Genomic DNA, 20,888 nt, shown 5'->3' on the forward strand with positions numbered 1-20,888 from the left:
CGATAGAAATTAAAGATTAGAAAGGACGATACAAAAATATTTAAAGGTCTTACATATTGTATTTCATCTATGTTTCTATGAAAGATCGCTTCTGCAAAAGTATGAGTGGACTAGAAACGCAGTATAAATATTGGTTGCAATTTAATCGACCGCGACTATCAAGCGACATATTTTCGGTACATTATTAGTCTTGTATCTTGGCAACTCTTATCGAAAATAGGGCCTATTTTTTGAAATTTTTTGCAGTTCGATAGTTGCGGTCGATTAAGTTACAACCAATATGTATACCGCATTTGTAGTCTATTCATACTTTTACAGAAGCGATTTTTTGTAGAAACATGGATGAAATACAATATATAAGACTTTTAAATATTTCTATATCGTTCTTTCTAATCTCCAATTTCTATCGAACTTTCTAACGTGAGAAAACAATTAAGAAATTATGCAAAACCAGGAAATATGTTGTATTATTTATCTCTTTAAATATTACTCTTATTTATTCTGCTTTATTCCACAATATTTATTTCTCAGTTTCATTTTTTAAATATCTTTTTTAATTCAATGAGGCTCGACTTCTGTCGGTAAACGGTCGATAAACTGTCACAACAATCACGGTGCAAAGTTAGTTGCATTTGTCATAACTGAGAACACTGCAAACTGATATCATTATCAACAAAGTTAACGAGTGACTTTTTCGGAAAACTCTGCATTATCATCCGAATAGGGGCAAGCAACCCGTCATACTGACCTGTATGTTGCTGTTACATCCTGTACAGTCTCGACGCTAATTTCGGCATTATAAAGCGACGAACGACCGAATGTACTCGATGAAAGCGAAGTGAACATAAGCGCTCGCAGGAGCTGGCAGAAGTCGGGAACGAGATAAAATCGCGAAATGCATCCCCGCTCGGAAAGCACCTTCACCGACCCCCCTTCTCTTGTCCTCTCTCGTTCTCTCTCTCTCTCTCTCTCTCTCTCTCTCTCTCTCTCTCATTCTCCCTCTTTGCCTTTCTTCGCCCTTTACTATTCAGCTTTTTTTCTTTCACGACGGCCTCATGTGCAACCGACAACATCCGTGTACAGGCAGCTGTGGTTAACGGTTCAATCTACTGATTTCAATAATAACGTGAAATTTACATCTCTCGTGAGCGCACAGGAGCGCGGAAAATGAATTACGCGAGATACGAACGGAATTCCCGACGAAGGGAACGCTCGGCAACGCGTGTGCAACGTGCGGTTTCACGGAGCCGCGTCGATTATTTGCCGCGCGACGTCGTCGCTATTCGTCGCGAATGGCGTCATAAGTTGGTATTGTGTGCTCACGCGCGCGCGCGCGGTCCGCAGATTTTGCATATTTTCGCGCGCGATACGGGGACAGATCCGCTGAATTATCGGTCGGGCGCGCACAATACGTCGTCTGGTTAAATAACGCAAATCGAACGAATTCCGCCGAAATTTCCGACAATAAGTGCAGCCAACGTGGGAGCGAGTTTCGCTCTCGAATCAGCCGGCAGCGCATATTCCGCTGATGTGATTCGCGCCTTTCACGCGTCGTTATTAATTTCGGTAATCTCCCGCGTGCGGGCGCGCCAACAAATTTGCATACCGATTCCTACCAGAGTAGCTGTGCGCGTCTACCGCATATCGTTGGTAAAAATCAATCAGTCTCGCCAAGTACGACTCGCAAATCGAAGGAGCATTACCAAGTCAAAACGACGGGCCTGCAATTACGGGTGTCGCGTCGCTCGAGTCCTCGTTAAAGTTAATTACGTGAAAATTACGAAGAAGTTCGTTAGCATGCGGGAGTTTAAACAAATACGATGTAAGAGGGAAGCCGATACATTTTATCGATCGATCTATATCTCGGGCTCGTGTTATCGTTTCTATTCGCGCAATCGGTCACATCGCAATCGGTACTGGTGGCACAACGTTGCAATCCGTGTGCGCGCGCACACACACGCACACATACGCACGCACGCACGCACGCACACACTCGCCGTTATCGCGACACATTCGCAGAGCTTGTCCTGCGTCCACCTATTCCTAATTGCGGCGAACAGTTTGTCATATATGGCACGGATTTCCGTGTCGATCGTGCTTCAAACCCCCGTCCGGCGGTTATATTAAAATATATACCACTTTGCGAGAGAGACGAGAGAATTATACCGCCGTCAGCCGCGCGCGCGGTATCACTGATGTGTAACAAAATCGTGCAAATTTGCGCAATAGACCGCGGCGATACGCCGTTTATCACGTTAAGACCCGGCCAAACGTCTATTAACGTTGATTCCAATTAATTAAATGTTCTCGCTTTGTCCACTTAGAGACGAGACGGAATAACGGCTGAATCTAATTCTACTTGACTTGGCTTATATCAGATGCCTGCACAAAAGTTCGTCGAAGTTTTAGATATATTTATTTGATTAACGGTAAAAAACGATACATATTCATTTTAATCAAAATATCCGTCGTCACTGCTGCTTTTCAGGTAATTGTCGAGTCCCATTTCTAAAAAACGATACATCTTTTGAGGCAATGAAATTACCAACCAATTTTCGGACTTCCTCGGCATTAGCAAATCATGTGCCGGGTAAGCCGTGTTGCATCGATCTGAATAAATGAAAATCAGCGATGTGGCAATGTCTGGCGGGTAAAGGCCATTACACATAAAATTCCGTAAGGACGTAAGACGTAAGCATAAGGAAATCGACTAATCCCAATCAAGTATCTAGCTCTCCGTAACCCCTTCGCTTTTGTCCGTAAGATGTAAAATGTAACGTTGAAGAATAGGGCGCATTCACACCTAGGCAGAAAAGCAGAAAGCAGAAAGGCAGCAGCCAATCGGAAATGGCGCTGATAGTCTGTCTCTCTCTTGCGAAAGTTTTTCTCTTTGTCACTCTCTTGGCTGCTGCTGTTCTGCTTTCTGCTTTTCTGCTAAGATGTGAATGCACCCTAAGGTCGGATTCACACCTTGCACAGTGGGCCAGGAGAATCAGTTTCGTGGCCAAAAGTTGGCAAACCCATTAAAATGTACAAAAATAAATTGTAATTATGCTTATATATGGTTTCTTAGGTTGCTGATTCCAATTTCGAAGTCAAAATTTCAAAATTCTAAATGGCGAATCCAATATGGCAAAAGATTATTTAAAAAAAATTATTGGATATACTTTAACCGTAGCACATAGGGGTTTTTGAGGATGCTAATTACGAATCTGTATTAAATATTGCAAAATCCAAAGAATAGTTAATCCAATATGGCGGGCGATTATTTCGACTTTGCTGAAGTAAAAATTTTTTAATTCAACATGGGAGATTCAGTATTATTATTATTATTATCATTATTATTAATTTGCAAAATTTTCTATAAACAATGTAAACAATAATAAATGTATGTGAGGACTACATCTATGTCTGATGATTTTGAAAGCAACTCAAGAATCTCTCGTTTGCTGAATCTCATTTTCTTAAAATAAAGTAAAAAATGATAAATTGACATATAACGTATATATGTAATACAATCACACAAAAGAAATGATGAAACATAAAACATGAATTAGTTAAATGCAAATGTCCTGTTGTAATCCTCTCTCTACAAGACTCACGAAAGAAATATTTATCTTCTCTTTCTCTAGTATCATCCAACGATTTATTTTGTCATATTCATTGCGACGTTGGTACGCTCCATAAATTTGAAAGCGGCATTTCCCTGAAGTTAAAGCATAACAATCATTCTCCGTAATACTCATTTCACGATCCCGCATACAAACCGCTGGCAAACCATTGGTATTTGTCTGCTCGTTATTTGCATTTCTCCCTTAACGCATCTCGGGAAGTTTATTTACACGGATTGTATATAATCTGTCGAGGACAAGCGTTCAAGGGGTCGTCGCGCAAATGAAGAGGGTAGCGCGCGCGTAGCAAAAAACCCGTTCGTAATTAAGAGACGTAATCGTGGCGAGAGACACGGCGGGATACAGCCTTCGTGCAGGAATCTATAAGGCTTCGTTCCACGTACGCGCGGAATTGCATCTGCCGTTCCGCGGGATCTACTCGCATATGCCGAAAACGCGGGGCGTGCAATCTGCATTCGCACGTGCCGAGGGATATCAGGGCGCGCGTCCTTAGTGTTTTCAATTTCCTGCGTTTCGGGACGACACTACCGGGAGCAGGCAGACGTGGCGCGGCACGTTCTGTTCATCGACGTGCGGCTACGTGACGGAAATGATGAATTCGCCTCGTAAATTTCGTTGCGTTTCGCAAAAAGCCGAGATCCTCGGTCTCTCTCGGACGGAGATAAGCGTCTTTCCGGGATGAAAGACGCGCGGGCACGACTGTCCGGGTAGAGCCGTGCGAGCGAAAGACCGCGCGACACTCAGCCGGAGAGACGTATCGCTTCCTGCAAAATTGAATATGTCACACTTCTCAAATCCTTACCTTTATCTCGCCTGTCGTGACCCCCGCCGTCGTTTCCGCCACCGCCGCCACCGCCACCGCCACTGCCGCCGCCGCCGCCACCGCCGCCGCCGCCGCCGCCGCCGCCGCCGCCGCCGCCGCCACCGCCGTCACCATCGCTGCCGTCGACGTTGACGTCGACGACGACGACGACGACGACAATGTCGACGTCATTCTCTTCAGCCGACTCGTCCTCGACGAAATTGCGTCTCGCGGGCGGAAGTTCAACTAGGATATATGTCTTCCTTCTCGCAAGTACGATTGTCGAGGAAACGTCTGTCCACCATGGGAAGCGAGCGTTCTCGCGCAAGGTTAGATTCGCACGTGAAGTTAGACGACGCAGGAGCGACGCGAAACGCTTCAGAACCGAATCTCGCGCGTTCTCTATATTCTTGACGCGCGTGAATATTCATCGGGCGTCGTGCAAGCAGAATAACGCGAGTCTGAATCTCCGTCGGGAAATGGAGAAATTTGGGGGAAAAGAATTACGCGCAGAATAACTGCTCTCGTACGTTACTCTGCGTTAAAAGTGCAATTAAAAAGACACTGAGCAATCTTCAGCAATCTAAGGGTCCGAACAAAAAACCTTCAGCAGCAAGGCTGTATTCGAGAAGACGTTATGAATGCTATAAACGCAAACGCTAAAAACTGCGTTCGGCCAGCCAATAGCGCGATAGCAATAGCAAGCACCCCGAATACAGTTTAGAGTAAAAGTTTCCAATATGGCCGATCTTAGTATAAACAAAGCAATATGAATCAAAGACGAGCAATCAATTTTCTCGCACTTGTGGCGAGGGATTTTCGTGATTTTATTTTACTTACAACTTAATTGGATCACACAGCAAATAGGATACCTACATAACCTATCTTAAATTATTTACCTTTCCGTGCACGTATAGCATATAGCGATATATGAATGTAATAATTTACTCCTATGTCATCCACAAAATTAAGTTCAATAGTTTTATATTTTTGGGCCATGGTTGATATTTTTTACACAGTAAATAGTTTTCATTTCAGAAACAAGTACTATTGACAATAGCTGCGTTCCGTTATCCAATTTATAGTCTTTTGAAGCACAGTAAATTTTCAGTGAAAATTTCAATTTTGGAACACTGATCTTATCACAGAAAACGTTCGAGAAGAATATAAGTGCTAATCAGCGCTAATGGGATTTTATGCCTCAGTTCGAAGATAATAACGAAAAATAGCGCGAGTAATGACGTGACGCTGCTTTTCGAGTGACGTCATTATCGATTTCATAACGCCGAAAAACGTCTCCGTTTCGATAATAGCATTAGTAGAGTGCTGGCCGAATGCAGCCTTAGACAAAAGCGGTGAGAAAACTTGCGTTTCACTTGTGATTGGTTGATTTGCTAACGTCTTACAAGTCTTCTATAATAAGCCGTTAGTCTTGAGCGATAAACAAATTGACCAATCACAATCGATTATTCCAAAAAATAATCGATCGTGATTGGTCAATTTACTTGTGGTTCAAGACTTGTCGTAGAAAATCCATTATTGCTTACATTTCTTATGTCATAACCTTTCATGTGGCACATTTTTCCTACCAGACGGATTTCTGTCATATTTCTATGTTTTCTAATTCGCTGATTACAAATTTGAAATCAGATTTCAAAAGTTCAAAATGGCAGATCTAATACGGCTTTAAAGGTAAATTGATATAAGTCTGAATAAACCCCACTTAAAATTTTTGATAGAAAATAATTGAACATGAATGAAGTGGATAGAATTTCTATGTTGATTTATATGATTTATCACGTATCAAAAAATTTCTATGTACTGTAATCATACTTAATGATATTATTCTTTTCAATCATGTTGAATATGGATATTTGTTAAATTTATATTTCTGAATCATAGAAAATATTTTTTCGCATCATGTATTATCATTATTTTATAAAAAATACGCGTATAATATTCTTTCGTAACAACTCTACTTATGATGATGATTACAAAATGGTTAAAAATGGAAAGAATATCTATATAGGTTAATTATATTTTATGTTTTATTACTTTTTCCTATCATCTTAAATATGAATGTTTGTATAATTAATTGTTATTTCTCAAGTGTAGACAATTGTGTCATGTATTATCATTATTATATGATAAAATGCTTATATTATACTTTCATGACAATTCTGCTTATAATGATGGTTACAAGACCATTATCGGCTTATCGGCCTTTGGAAATTTCAAAATTATTAAATTAACAAAAGTTAGGGCATTATTAATAGTAATATATTCTTGATAGTAAATAAAGTAAAAAAGTTTAATACTATTTTTTCTTTCGACGAATAGTTAGCGAAATATCGTAAGTTAAATGTTGAGAAAGTTATCAAGTTTTCTTTAAATATTAGGCAAAAAGTATTAGGCAAATAAAAAATGTTTCAGACAAAAGTTATTAAAATTAATTGGTAGAAAAAGAAGATATAATAAAAAATTGGGCTTTCTATTTAAAAAAATTAAGTTAACCTTCAACTGACCTTGAAAATGTCCTCCAAATAAAAAACTGATAATGCCATTTTCTTTCTCCTCCGAAATCACGGAACACGTGTTTTAGCTTTTTTTAATATCTCTCATAGTTTTCGAGATTTTTTATCTGTTACGTTTGAAATTTAGCACCCTGTATATGTGCTTTCTCCCTTTCCCGTTTAAATTATAAATATAAAAAAAATTTGACTCGATCCTAAATCGGACTTAGCAAATTGAATATTAATAAATTTTTTTAGAATCAAAAGATTTTAGAATTCTAAGAGATTAAGATTTAAAAAGATTCAAAAATTGTTTGTTTCTAAAAATAAAATTGAACTATTAATGTACACACACACACACACACATGAATGTTTACAGTTCAAACAAGGAAGATAATTTAACACAATTCGGAGTTAACAAAAATATTCAATACATAATATTTTTTCCTTTTTCTTTAGACGCCTAAGAAATATCCATAACATATCCTATAGAAGTCCTCACGATATTCGATAGGATATCCTTGAAAAATTTTAAAAGTTAGAATTCAGCTATTATTTTCTTTTTCTCAGGATATCCCAGGATAAAATTTGCATATCGACAGAATATCTTTGGGTTGTCATTATTTTATTGTCATTGATAAAATGCTTATATTATTTTTTCATGACAATTCTTAAACAGCACTTACCAAAGGGACGAGCACAGAGATCGATTTGTATGTTGGCTAATGGCTAGTTCCTCTTTTATTCTAATTTATATTCGGGCGAGAGTTCCTCGGGACAGACAGACCGACTCGCGAGAATAAACGCGTATTGTAACTCAGAGGCATATAAGAATAGCATGCGGTCTGCATGCAGTCCACTAACAACGCAGTTAGGACCTAATTACCTACCTACCTACCTACCTGCCAATCTATTTACTTAGCTGCCCATTCTCTTTACAGGAGAATACAGCCCTCAACGAGGGGAAAATATTCATCTCAGGATATGATACACAGGAAATTTCCTTATGATGCAAATACACGAGACTCACATAAGCGCGCGCGTATCGACGTTGCATCGATGATAATGTAGACATATCGTAGCGACTATGCCTCGTTGGAAATCAATATTGACCGGTTTAATAAGAGAAGAGCAACAGCTTTGACAAAGAGCCTTTAAAATCGACAAGATGGGAGTCGAGTCGCGGACAGGCTGTCAACGCGATTAAATGAGTGGCGGCTGACGCCGCGATATAACACGAAATTCTAACTAAAATTCTAAATTAGTAAATTATTAAACGTACCTACATTTTAAACGTATCCGTTATCAGCCAGACGCGACCGCGTGCAAGCACTAAGCAATAATATTATCTGCATGTGCGCGCGCACAAGTACAGTCGTAATAGACATTTCTAAGGCCGATATACGTTTCCAGAATATTATAAGAAAATTTTTATTAGCAGATCGGCATTTATTACCACGCTAAGTGTTTGTTTACATTTCGCGCTAGACTCGACCGATTTCCGACAGATGGCGGAAGATGACGGCTGGAGTGGGAGAACGACGCTTCTCCTCTCGCAGCGCGAATTAATGCACATGACTGTATACAGCGCTACGCGGTGGGATCGCTCCGCAGTGTTATATTCACGATGAACGATGGAGTCCTTTTTAATGGTCGTTTGAGTCTTGTTCGTACCTACTGAAACTCATGACGTTACGTAAGAGCCGCCTGATTTGAAGACAGGTACGTAGAAGAAAAGTCGACGGAACGGAGAAGGGAAAAACGACGACGGCAAAAAGTCGCGGCCGGTCGTAGCCGGCGGTGTGATATTTTGCGGGCAGCGAGTTAATTGCAAAAAACTTCTCCCCGCGAGCATGCGCTACAACGTAATGAGGAACAGATAGTATTATAATATAGTAATATTCGATCCGCCTGCGCTGGTAATTACCTCGATTAACTCCGCGGCAGTGACGTAACCACCGTGATCCCGAACGAATTGTGAAAACGCCGAGATGAAAACGTCGAGGACGTCCTTATCATGAGCGCGTTTATTCCACGCGCTTATTTTCGTTTTTATCCCTGTCGTGTGATTTCGCTTTCATGACCTTACGCTTAATATTCCCTTGCGAACGCAGTGCGTTTTCTCTGGTGCGAAACGTGTCAACTTCACGTTACATCCAGCGTGCGCTTGAACGAGCCAAACTCGATCTGAGAAAGAGAGTATTGCGAATTCTTCCCCTTCAATTTGCACACATTACATCAGGCCAAACTTCTGATAATTTTTATTTGACACGAGCAATGTTGATAAATTATTCTCTCCTGTTAATAAAAGTTTAATAAAGTCACTTATGCGTTTGACGAATTCAAGAATGTAAATAACCGAATATCAATAGCGATGCATGATAAAATATTTAACACGTTGAATGTTGAGCCAATTCTATACAACGGTAAGTTGAACTGTAAGTTAAACTGTATTATCATGTTTTACGCATTTATTTTATTGGAAGTCATCAATAATCCACAACAGCACTGAAGTATGTTCAACCGATTTCTTTTACATATTTTTATCAAAGTCAATTGTTTCAATTACTTCAATTGTTTCTCTCACAGTTCAGTTATTTCTCTCATTCTTGTGGAGTCTATCGAACGATCAGGTAATGATATCCATTGTATTCCTACATGCTGCTGATTGATTTGCATTTTATTTCCTGCATTTATTTTCTTAGATCGTCCCCTTATAATTGATACGTCGTCAAATGCAAAAAATCGTACAAGAAACGTCCATTTTCTGTGCAGATTGCACTGGTTCATGTTTCCTCTGCTTGCCATGTTTTAATACAATGCATCGCAACATTACTTAATACAATACGCGCGTATGACATGTACATAATTACAAATAAAACTATTTAAATATACTCTATGATGCATTAGTTTCTTTATATCATTGTAATAACAATGACAATATTAAAGATTTCACAAATATCATTTGTAACATAATTTATTTCATATTTATTTATTTAAATTAAATTTATTTAAATTAAATGCTTTTACTAATATTGACATCGCCGATCACTGATGATTCCTACGGAATACAACGTATTAACATTTTAACATTTTATTTGTCGATGGGATTTTTTGAAATATGGCATTTAAGTATTTTCGGAGTCACTGATTATATGATATCTGATATCTCAGAGCTCGGCAAAATGTGCACGCGACGGCCGATTTTCGACTATCTCCACCCACCGCTATTCCCTTTACCTCGCCGCTCCGCGCGCTGCCTACAAGCCGCTCGAGTCTTAGGAGCGTGTTCCAACAGTTTTCCACGTCACCCAGTGAAGTACTATTGTTGACGCGTTTTTTTTTTAAGTGGAATCCCCAGTAAGCCTAATCCACTGATGATTGTAACAACCCGTAACTAATTGAACAGAAGCGAAATAAGATATGTTAAATGAAGAATATTCAATTTGATTTTCGACGTCTTTTATTGGTAAGAGTGGAAACGTCAATTTGGATATTGCATGTAGCGAGCCGCATAAGACGTGGTAAGGAATCGTCGCTTAAAGAAGAACACTTCTCATTTTTTATAAACTTCATTTTTGAAAAATGAAGAGGCCTACTACTAGAGGGATACCACTTAAAAAAAAAACGCGTCAACAATAATACTTCATGGGTGACGTGAAAACTATTGGAAACACGCTCCTGAGGCTTGAGCGGCGAGGTAAAGGGAATAGCGGTGGACGGAGATAGTCGAAAATCAGCCGTGCATATTTTGCCGAGCTCTGTGATATCTGATACGAATCTGAAATCAGAATTTTTAAATTCAAAGATCCAATATGACCGATCCAATATGACGGACTAATTATTTAAAACTTCTGATTTCTCGAAATCTTTTTGTATCTGAAATATAAGTTTTTTTTTGGATTGCTAACAACAAAGAGGTCGACATTTAAAATGGTGGATTAGTGGATAATAATAGTGATGTTAAGTTTTTAAAATTATATTGATCTTGTTTTGTATGTCTTTTTATATATTTACTTCTTGGTTTTTTATTTTTTAGTTCAAGAAATATTTCCTGATATGAAAAGGATAAATTTGCCAAAAAAATTAAAATAAAGATAATACTAGTATTTCAATAACTTATTACAGATGAAGCCTAATTTTGATAAAGTTTGAAACAAATTTGTAAAGTATTGTCAAGTGTCCTTAACAAATCGTTAAGATTGCGATGTGTCGATTTCTAATAGTTTATTCACGAATTTTTCTAAAAGAAAATGCTTCTTTCCATTTTTATTTGTTTCTAGCAAGTTTATAATTAAACATCTAAACTTTATGCTATTTATTTTTATTTTCTTATGCTTTTCTAAGAGTGCAATAATAATATGATCGACTATAACTACCTAGAAATTAGTTAAAATCGCTAATGTTAAAGTGCTAGAAATTAGTTAAAACCGAATTAGCTAAGAACCAAAAAAAAATGTTCACGGAACGATATACAGGTACTTGCTTGAACGAAATATTATTGATATAATAGCGTTTATTTTAGCTATCGTGCTACATTTATCATAAATCTGTTCACTTTATCTTATTTCACCATTATTATCAATCATGAGTATTTAATATCTAACCTATTTTTTAGAAATCATTTGTAACCGAGTAAATAAAACACCCGTATCACGAGTAACGTAACTTTGAGGAGATACCGTTGTATATGATAGCGACTTATACCGTAACAGATAGTTGGTTTTCGTTTAATTCGTCATGTACATAACTGAGAATTGTTAATCTATCGTTGTTGTAATTACCAGATTATCTCCCTCGGGAAACTACTTTACGAAAACATGTTTTGGAGATAAATATCTAGAACAAGTCGTTATCGCAATAGCGAGTTTCACGATTATTCAACAGTATAACATTTTCAATCGATATCTTTTAACTTTTTAATCGGTAATCGTTTCGACAAACAAGCAAGTCTCGTTGGATGCCCGTTGGACTCACTGACCCGCTGATTTAATCAATTTTAAGGTTTATTATCGTAGGAGAATATAAAGCTTTCATGACGAGATTTGCGGACTTAGTACTTCGGCGAATGATATATTATCAGCAGAACGGTATACGCGATTTTCTCCTTAGAAATGAACTGAAAGAGGAGGAGCTTTTCTTCATGAAAACTACTATTGCCAACGCAGGAAATAAATGTGGATCAACGACGAACTGTATGTTGGAAAGCAAAACAGTTTCGCCAGTTTTTTTTTTTTTTTCAGTGACATTGGTAATCCGTATAGTTGTGAATTTGAGAATCAATCACATTGACAATCATTGACAATCACTGCTTAATGCATAGAGCAGTCTTAAGATAATGGGGTTAAAGAAACACACACAGTTGGGGTTAGAGAGACTTACGCTCTTTTGCGCAAGTCCTTGAGCAGTAATTCCCAAATTTTACAATTAGACTGGTTACTAATGTAAAGAAAAAACTGTCGAAACCGTTTTGCTTTCCAGTGTACAGATGTAAATTTAAAGAATAGATCTGACACATGCATACACATACACACACGGGAATTGTTCTTAATTCTTACGAGAATAATTATCTGTAATTTACAAAACAGCAAAATTTATTTATGTGTCTCGTCAAGGTCAAGGTTGGAGTTTCGCCGCGTATTAAATTAATACGAACGTTTAAAAAAATACGAAAGTTTTAAAGAACAACCGCACTCTGACTCTTCGTAGCACAACTAGAAGTCGCACGCGCACGTGTGTGTGTGTGTGTGTATTTCACGACATTGTGATATTTAATTTAATTTAACAAGACTTAGATTTCTTCCGGTTACAACGTATCATGAGTAAATATTTCTAACTACTACCAACATTAATTGTCATCTGATTGATCCGAACATCTGTAAGTCAGTGCACAGCAAATCTTTGGGTGGTGCAGTTAGTTATTAAGCTAATGTACTAAGAAGATATTAAATTATGCTGTACAGGAGTATATGACATATTTCCATTAGGAAAACGCAGAAAATTACAAGAGAAAACCAGAAAACATCCGAAAGTATAATTATGGAGAATTCTGAGGAGAGAGAGAGAAAGAATTATTTTTTTACAACATATTTTATATCATAATTCGTGAACTTATACAGCAAGTTCCGTTATAAGAAAAGTGCTCTAAGAAAAATAAATAAAAAGTTAATATGAAATTAATATAAATATTTAATTAAAAGTTATGCATATATCATGTGTATGTATGCATGTAATATACAGAGTATCCCAGAACAATTTTAATACAGCTCGTGGGGGCGTAGAACGAATCAAAGCAAACATGAAAGTTCCATATCTGCTCTGTCTCCACGAATTTCTCATATTGAGTTATGGTACATCCTATATATACAGGATGTCCGGGATTTTTTTGGAACCGAAAAATTATGAAAATTAATCATGAAGCAATCTGAGAAGAAAAATTAAATACCATTTTGAAAAATCGCAAAAGAATTGCGTATTTATTTGCAAAATAGTAAATGGCTTTTTTGCTCAAAATGACCTAATCTACAATTATATAACGGCTATTGTTACTAATGATAGATACAAACATATTGAACTTTGAACCCTAAATATTGAACCTATCGTTAGATTCTTGTAAGACATTAATCAAATAAAACATATCAGCGCAAAATATTTTTGAATTCTAGTTATTTTTTTGCACGGAAACCTGGAAAAATTAATCATTTAACCACATAATTACAGATTAAATATCTTGGAAACGAGACGTTCCCGCATATTCGCACATTTGCATTTGTGATATTCGACTACATTTAGTAAATGCTACATGTCTGTAAAATTTCATTAAAATCGGATCAGAGTTGGTTACGGAATTCTTACCGAAGATTTTTCACTTTCACCCGTACTTACTGCATATTTGGCGTACACAGTCTGTCCAAGATCCAATGAGACTGGTCTAAAAAAATACAAAGCGTTTATTATTTCGATTTTTTATTCTTGTTTATTCAAAATAGTCTCCTTCTGAGTCAATACAGCGCTGGAAACGTTCAACAAATTTTTCGAAACATTTTTTATACTCATCGGCTGGAATGGTCTTTAGTATGGCGGTCGAAGTCTTTTGGATGACCGGGATGGTATCGAAACGATTTCCTTTCATCGGCAATTTCAGTTTGGGAAATAGCCAGAAGTCGCACGGAGCCAAATCAGGTGAATACGGTGGATGATCGATAACAATGATGCCTTTTTTGGTCAAGAATTCACGTACCATGATGGCTTTGTGCGATGGTGCATTATCGTGCAACAAAAACCAACTGCCTGGCTCTCGATATTCCGGTCGAACTCGTCGAATTCTGGTCCACAATTGCTGTAGAACTCCCAGATAATATCTGGGCAGACACACAGCGGTCGCTTCGAAGAATTTCTTTGACTTTCTCGATGTTTTCTTCATTGCGAGTGGTTTTTGGCAACGGTGCTCGGTCATCGTCTGCAAGGTCCTCACGACCGTCACGGAATCGGCCAAACCAACGGAAAACCTGTGCACGGGACATGCATTTATCCCCGTACACATTTTTTAGCGTTTCGTACGTTTCTGCACCACTTTTACCCAATTTAAAAGTTGGTTTTTCGACCGACGTATGTACACAAACTGACTTTACATAAAATGTCAAACCACAGTGAAATATCAACCGAATCCGCTCAAATTTTGAGGTTAAGTAGATGAAGGATAGAACATTCACCTACCATCATTCACTCATAGATATCGCTGCGCTAAGAACTTTGATGGAACCAGTCTCATCGTATCTGGGACAGACTATGTATGTTGTGACGAACATTCTATACATATGTCTTGTAATTATTACAACATTAATTATCTGAACCGATTTTTATCTGCAATGACAGGTTGTCTTCCATAAATAAACGGATAATCTTGCTTGCTGACGTGAAACGAAATGTAAAACTGATAAAGAGTCATGTACTTGATTTAAAACGTTGTACAATTTCTTCCATAAATTAGCAGAAAAAGTAATAAAAAACGTCTAATTAACACGTTGACTGCCAACTACGAGATATCTCGTAGGTTGTTTACTTGTCCAGGACGCCTAACTACGAGTTATCTCGTCCCTTCATTATTTGCCATATTTGTACAGCTATGAGGAAACTCGTAGCATAACAGTATAAATGTGAATAGATGGCCTCAGGAAAGAGAAAAAAAATGTTTTTAAAAAAAAAACATTTTTTAAGCTTTTTAATTATTACTATGTACTAATATTAAAGTTTTTAATAATATAACATGATTAAATCAAATTGGCTCTTTAGACCAGAATCGTGAAAAATTCCGTGACAGTCAATGTGTTAAAAACAGACTTAGCTGGTCAAAAATTATTAATTATTAAAATTATTAATAACTCCTGATAGCGAATAATAAAGCATTTACGAATTTATATCATGCCACTATTCAAACAAAAATTACTTATTGTAATAAAATAATCAATTAATTTTATATAATACACGAGAAATTAATCACGTATAATAGATAATAACATATAAAATAATTAATTAGATCTCCTCGATACGTTTAATAATTTGCACGTATCTTATCGTTGATACGTTGTATCGTATTTGTGAAATCTAGATTTTGCATAAACATGATTTAAAATATCTGTTCCATTTAGCGATATCTCGCATGTACATGCGAACATGAAGAACTTTTTCGTTCCTCTCGTTTAGTTCTACGCCCCTATGGAGTTGGTGTGTTACAATTATGGAACACCCTGTATACAGGGTGTCCGGTAATTAGCTGCCAACCCGAAGTGTGAAGGTAGATTAAGACAAACATAAAAGTTCCATACCGTTTTACGAGATTCGCAATAATTATCGAGTTATTAATTACAGAAATCTGACGAATGAGCGCGCGCTGAGATGGATGATTGGAGAAGCGTCGCAGCCTCTCGGGTTACAACGCGGCCCAGTCGACCCAGCAACTGTTGGCGGCGTGCTGCGAGATAAAATAACGAATAACAACGCGTTATCCTCCCCTTCGCTTGGCGGACGAGGCCATGTGGCCTGAGCAGCTGTAATGCTTCTCCAATCATCTATGTCGGCGCGCTCCCACTCCTCAGATTTCTATAATTAATAACTTGATAATTATTGCGAATTTCGCAAAACGGTATGGGACTTTTATGTTTGTCTCAACCCAATCTACCTTCACACTTCGGATTGGCAGCTAATTACCGGACACCTTGTATAACTGTAGATTAAATAATTCTGAACAAAAAAGTTCTTTGCCATTTTGCAAATAAATATGCATGTTTTCAAGTTATTAGAAGTTGAAAAAGCCTCTAGATGTGGTCATTTTCAATCATTAATAACTTAATAACTATTGCGATTTTTGCAAAATAGTACGCAAAATGTAGCAAAATGTAATAGCAAAATGACTTTTCTTCTCAGTTTGGTCTGATTAATCTTCATAATTTTTCGTTTCTAAAAGATTCCGAACACCCTATATATACATATATGTATATGTATTAAAAAGAAATATATATATATACACATATGTATGTATATAATTGTAATTCGACGAAAGCATGGACTCTTCGGACGTAAAGTCCATAATACTGATATGCAAATTTTTGGAAAATATTCCTAAAAAAATTATATCAGAAATGATAAATGTGAATTTTCATATTTGCATTACTTAAATGCGTATTTATCAGATATTTGCATAAATTGGCAGGCATATATCATCGTGACTGTGTTGAGTAGAACAGAATCTTCAATTTTTATTTAAACACATATTGGAGAGCACTATTCTCTCTCGTCGTAGATATATATACACGTTATTTCTTACGAATGCAAGGAATGCACCGAATATCGATATAATTTACACATTCTCTTTACGAGACAGGAATTAATTTTCTTTTCTTCACGTTACGTTTAAAAGTTTCAGAAGAAATGTAGCTAAAAGTTCTTTATGAAACGTCGAGCAAATATTACATAAATATATCTTGTTGAAATGTAAAAGATTCGCGAGAGAGAAAAATTAATGTATTTAAAGGAAACGGCTCACTTATTGACTTTTTAAGAATAACTAAGGTAATTATTCTTTATTTGTGAGAGCAATATAAGACGAAATTAATAACAAATAGTTCTATCGTGCAAATCAAAGTTTTCTGCGTAAAACATTTACAAGTAAATAGATGTAGAAATTCCAATAAAGTTATTTATTTAAAAATACATAAGCTGCTGGCAAAGTTTCTGCAAACTATGCGGCAGGCGCGCGAACGGTCAATTGTTCCGTCCCTGCCTGCTTTCTATGTCTGATCCATAACAGACGAACTGTTTATCTTAATAATATCTATTATTTTTATTATTTTTTTTCATTTATTTTAATTATCTTAATAATAGCCAGTAACTAAGCATCGGATAACATTTTTCAAGAGGAAAAATGGTCTTAAAATTTGTTCAAGAATGTGGTATATTAAGGATAAGAAATTGCTCCGGATCACCCTGTATAGCACGTAACAATATCGTGCATTATAGTCAAGAAAAATGTAAGTATAAATAATAGTCAAAAAGAAATCATATTATTGCACTTCTTTAGTTATGTTGGTATGTACAACATCTTATAATATTGCCATTTCATTTGACTACTTTCTTCCGACAAAAATATCATTATATATTATTTTTGAATCTATTTGTTGAATTTTTGAACGCAAATGTTCTTTATATATTTCTGAACGCATTATTTTTGTTATTTATAAAACAGATTAACCTATATTTAATAACAAAATAAATTAAAAAATAGATAAATGTGCAATATTTTACAACATAACGATTTTATTTGACTTTATTTCCTAATACCAAAAGTAACAGCAATGTAAGTTGAATTAAGTAAGGTCAGGTTATATTAAGATCGATCAAGTTATTTTTTGGAAATGTACAGTGCAAGAGGAATTCTGCTTCGTCAACATATACATAATAATTTGCATGCATAAACAAATAAATAAATGAACGGAGAAGAGACTATGTCATTTATGAAAATTCTTTTATCAATAACTTTTTAATAAATGACCACCTGAAACTTTTTGCAAATTACTCAAGGACACGTCCTTGACAACATATATAAAGTTCAAGATCATTAGCAAGGTGTCCCAAGTACGCATAAATACCAGTTTTCGTGTCAAAATAAACATTTAGCTCTTTTTTAACTTAATCATATTTTTATAATATTCTATACTTATATGTTTGTAAGAATACGTAAATAAACGACTTGCGCTAGACCAGTTACGTAAGGGAAACGGAAAAAATATCTCCGAAACGTAGCTCTCTATTTCAATCGGAAGATTTGATGATAATTATTCACTCAAAATATCTGATTCTTTGCAACTAAAAACAGAGAATAGTATTACTTACCTGACTTGATGATCGATAATCGACATTTTATGCCTAAGGAAATTACTAAAACTAAAATATATTGAAAAAGCCAGAAAACGGACCTTAATGATGTCCAAGAATTATATCAAGAGTATTCGTCGTATCATCTTTACTCGAAATACATTTCGGCTATTGCCTATCATAACGCGAGCGCGAGGAGGAGGATACTTCAGGGATGAAATGACCTTGTTATTTAAAGTTTATACTAATACTATGTGCATTGGTTAAAATGTTAACGATAAATATAACACACTACAGCTTATCTTAAACACGCATATCCCGATAACTACGGGGCCACTAGCCGAATGACGTTGCCAGTCTGGGTTCGTCAGAAGAACACTAAAGAACGAAGGATAGAGTAATACGACTGTTGAAAAACTATCAAAAGGATACTTAGGTACGAACCATTCGTAACACGAAAATCACGCGCAACATATAAAATAGGAGATTTTTATTGCATTAACGATTTTTAAATAATAATTGAAATAATTAATTAAAATAATGTACTTAATTCGACAAGATAAATGTAACCGCACGTCTAACAATCGAACAGTTAATGGGCCGAACCCTTGGTTTCTCACATTGAAATCCAGAATTCAATTAATATACATTCGATACACTCCCACTTATCGTAATCTCTAAATTCTTTCGAGTGAAATTTCATCCGGAAAATTGAGTGACTATCGATTCATTCGAGACTGAGTGATTCATCTAGAATGAGGCTCATGTAGACTCATAAAAGTGAATTCGGTAATATTTGGCAAACCAGCTTCAACGACATTGGCCTTGACATATGTTATTACGGTCATTATTGTAAGTAACATTTAAAAACCGTTATTCATAACATTTATAAAGTGTCATTCGTCGTTTAATAGAAATTTATTAACAAAACAAGTTTGTAAAGAGTATTTATTCACATTAGCGAATTTCCTCCAGTGATTTTAACTTTGACATATGTTGAGTAAATCATCTTGAATAACATTAAAAAATCCCATCAGTCAAATTGATGAACAAAAGAATTTCATAAATAAGACACATATTTTACACCATATAGATTTCTCGAGTACGTCTATAAATAATGTATACGTGTATACGTGGAGGAAAGTACAAGGGAGAGTGTATTTCCTTTGCACTTTCTAATGTCTAACGTTCAAAAAGCTAACCTTAATCTAATCTATATTATTTATATTATATTATAACAGTTTTTAATAATTTGTCAATGCTGTAAGACATGATTTGTTATGTTCAAAATTAGTACACGGATAGACGAAGAAGTGCATTCTTAAGAAATGTGAATATTGATTAGGTTAGGTCAAGATAAAGTTTTTTAGAATACATTCTTTGAGGATGTAGGAGAGGGACTAGCTCATAACTCGCATATATGTATACATATGTATGCAAAGAAAAATTATTATATACATTTCATTTAAATATTTTTTCTTAATAACTTTTTAATAAGCAATGAGCAACGATTGAAACTTTTTGCATATTATTCAGGAGCATGACATTTTTTGACAGCATATGTCAAAGTCAAAGGGGTGGAAGTTGGTTCATTAATCTAATTAATTACCGTGAATTTTTCCACTCCGAGAATCGTCGGAGTACGATAATTATCCGCTCGTTTTAAGCGAAATCTCAATTCAAAGTATTTAAAAAGTACGTTTGAATGATTAAGACAGATGATAGATCACGGTTCCAATTAAATGGTGCGGTCGATTTGATAAATCGACACTAAGCAAGTAACAAGTTTATACAAATAACACATAAATATGCATTACCAGTACGATCCAATAGTACAATAGTACGTAGTAATAAAGTAGTATAATTACACAGTAATGAAGTACTCTAATAGACAGTTATTTAAACAAGATGGCATTACATCGCGCAGAATTAAACTGCTGCTCGAGCAACTCGACGCACAACGGTTATTATTGCGGATGTTAATATTGCAGATTAACGCGTCGCGTACAGTAATGGCGATCCGATAGTAAAAATATTATCGTAAATCGATGGTCGTACGAGCACTCCGTTTAATAACCGTATATCGTGACTATTATCATAAAAATTATTGTATCATTTGCAGATCGACAATTATCAAGGATGATGCGCGTACTGATTCTTCTGATCGCCGCGTCAGTCACGATAAGAGGTAAGCACAGTGAAGTTTCACGACTGTACCTGCTATTATTTAATTTCATTTTTCGATTCGAAGAACACGAACGACTGGACTAGAGCTCCCGCGGTCTATAGAAATTTATCCAAGATTCTTTCGCGAAAAAAAATTCTACGCATTTCATATTATCGGCACATGTATAATGAAACTTTCGTTATATACATATTCAAGTAACATGACTTATACATTAACTTCACTATCCATATACTTATATATTTAACGGAGTAGGTTATCGCAGACAGTTAGCTCTTTTTCCGTCGCTGAGTTTCACTGAGTAACATTAATCGCTTCCTTCTCGACGCGTGGGCTCTCTCAATCACATTCAAGCTGTTCACTCGTGGAAAGTGACACCAATTTCC

The 20,888-nt window shown here is 36.2% G+C and overlaps 1 protein-coding gene across 5 annotated transcripts in view; it reads left to right on the top strand.

The window, feature by feature from the left end:
* The window catches only part of LOC105189822 (glucosylceramidase), a 46,898-nt gene that overhangs the window by 14,577 nt on the left and 11,433 nt on the right, over positions 1-20,888 (top strand). For 2 of the 5 annotated variants that reach the window (XM_011152169.3, XM_025302012.1), the window contains one exon: positions 20,440-20,505. In XM_011152169.3, the coding sequence (XP_011150471.1) occupies positions 20,457-20,505 (49 nt within the window). In that variant the 5' untranslated portion in view covers positions 20,440-20,456. Of the gene's footprint in view, positions 1-8,517; positions 8,670-18,614; positions 18,754-20,439; positions 20,506-20,888 lie in introns of those variants that run through there. The other 3 variants (XM_011152170.2, XM_025302013.1, XM_011152168.2) reach the window with 3 other exon arrangements.

This window comes from Harpegnathos saltator, unplaced genomic scaffold, assembly GCF_003227715.2.
Source record: "Harpegnathos saltator strain DR-91 unplaced genomic scaffold, Hsal_v8.6 scaffold462, whole genome shotgun sequence".
Classification (NCBI taxonomy): domain Eukaryota; kingdom Metazoa; phylum Arthropoda; class Insecta; order Hymenoptera; family Formicidae; genus Harpegnathos; species Harpegnathos saltator.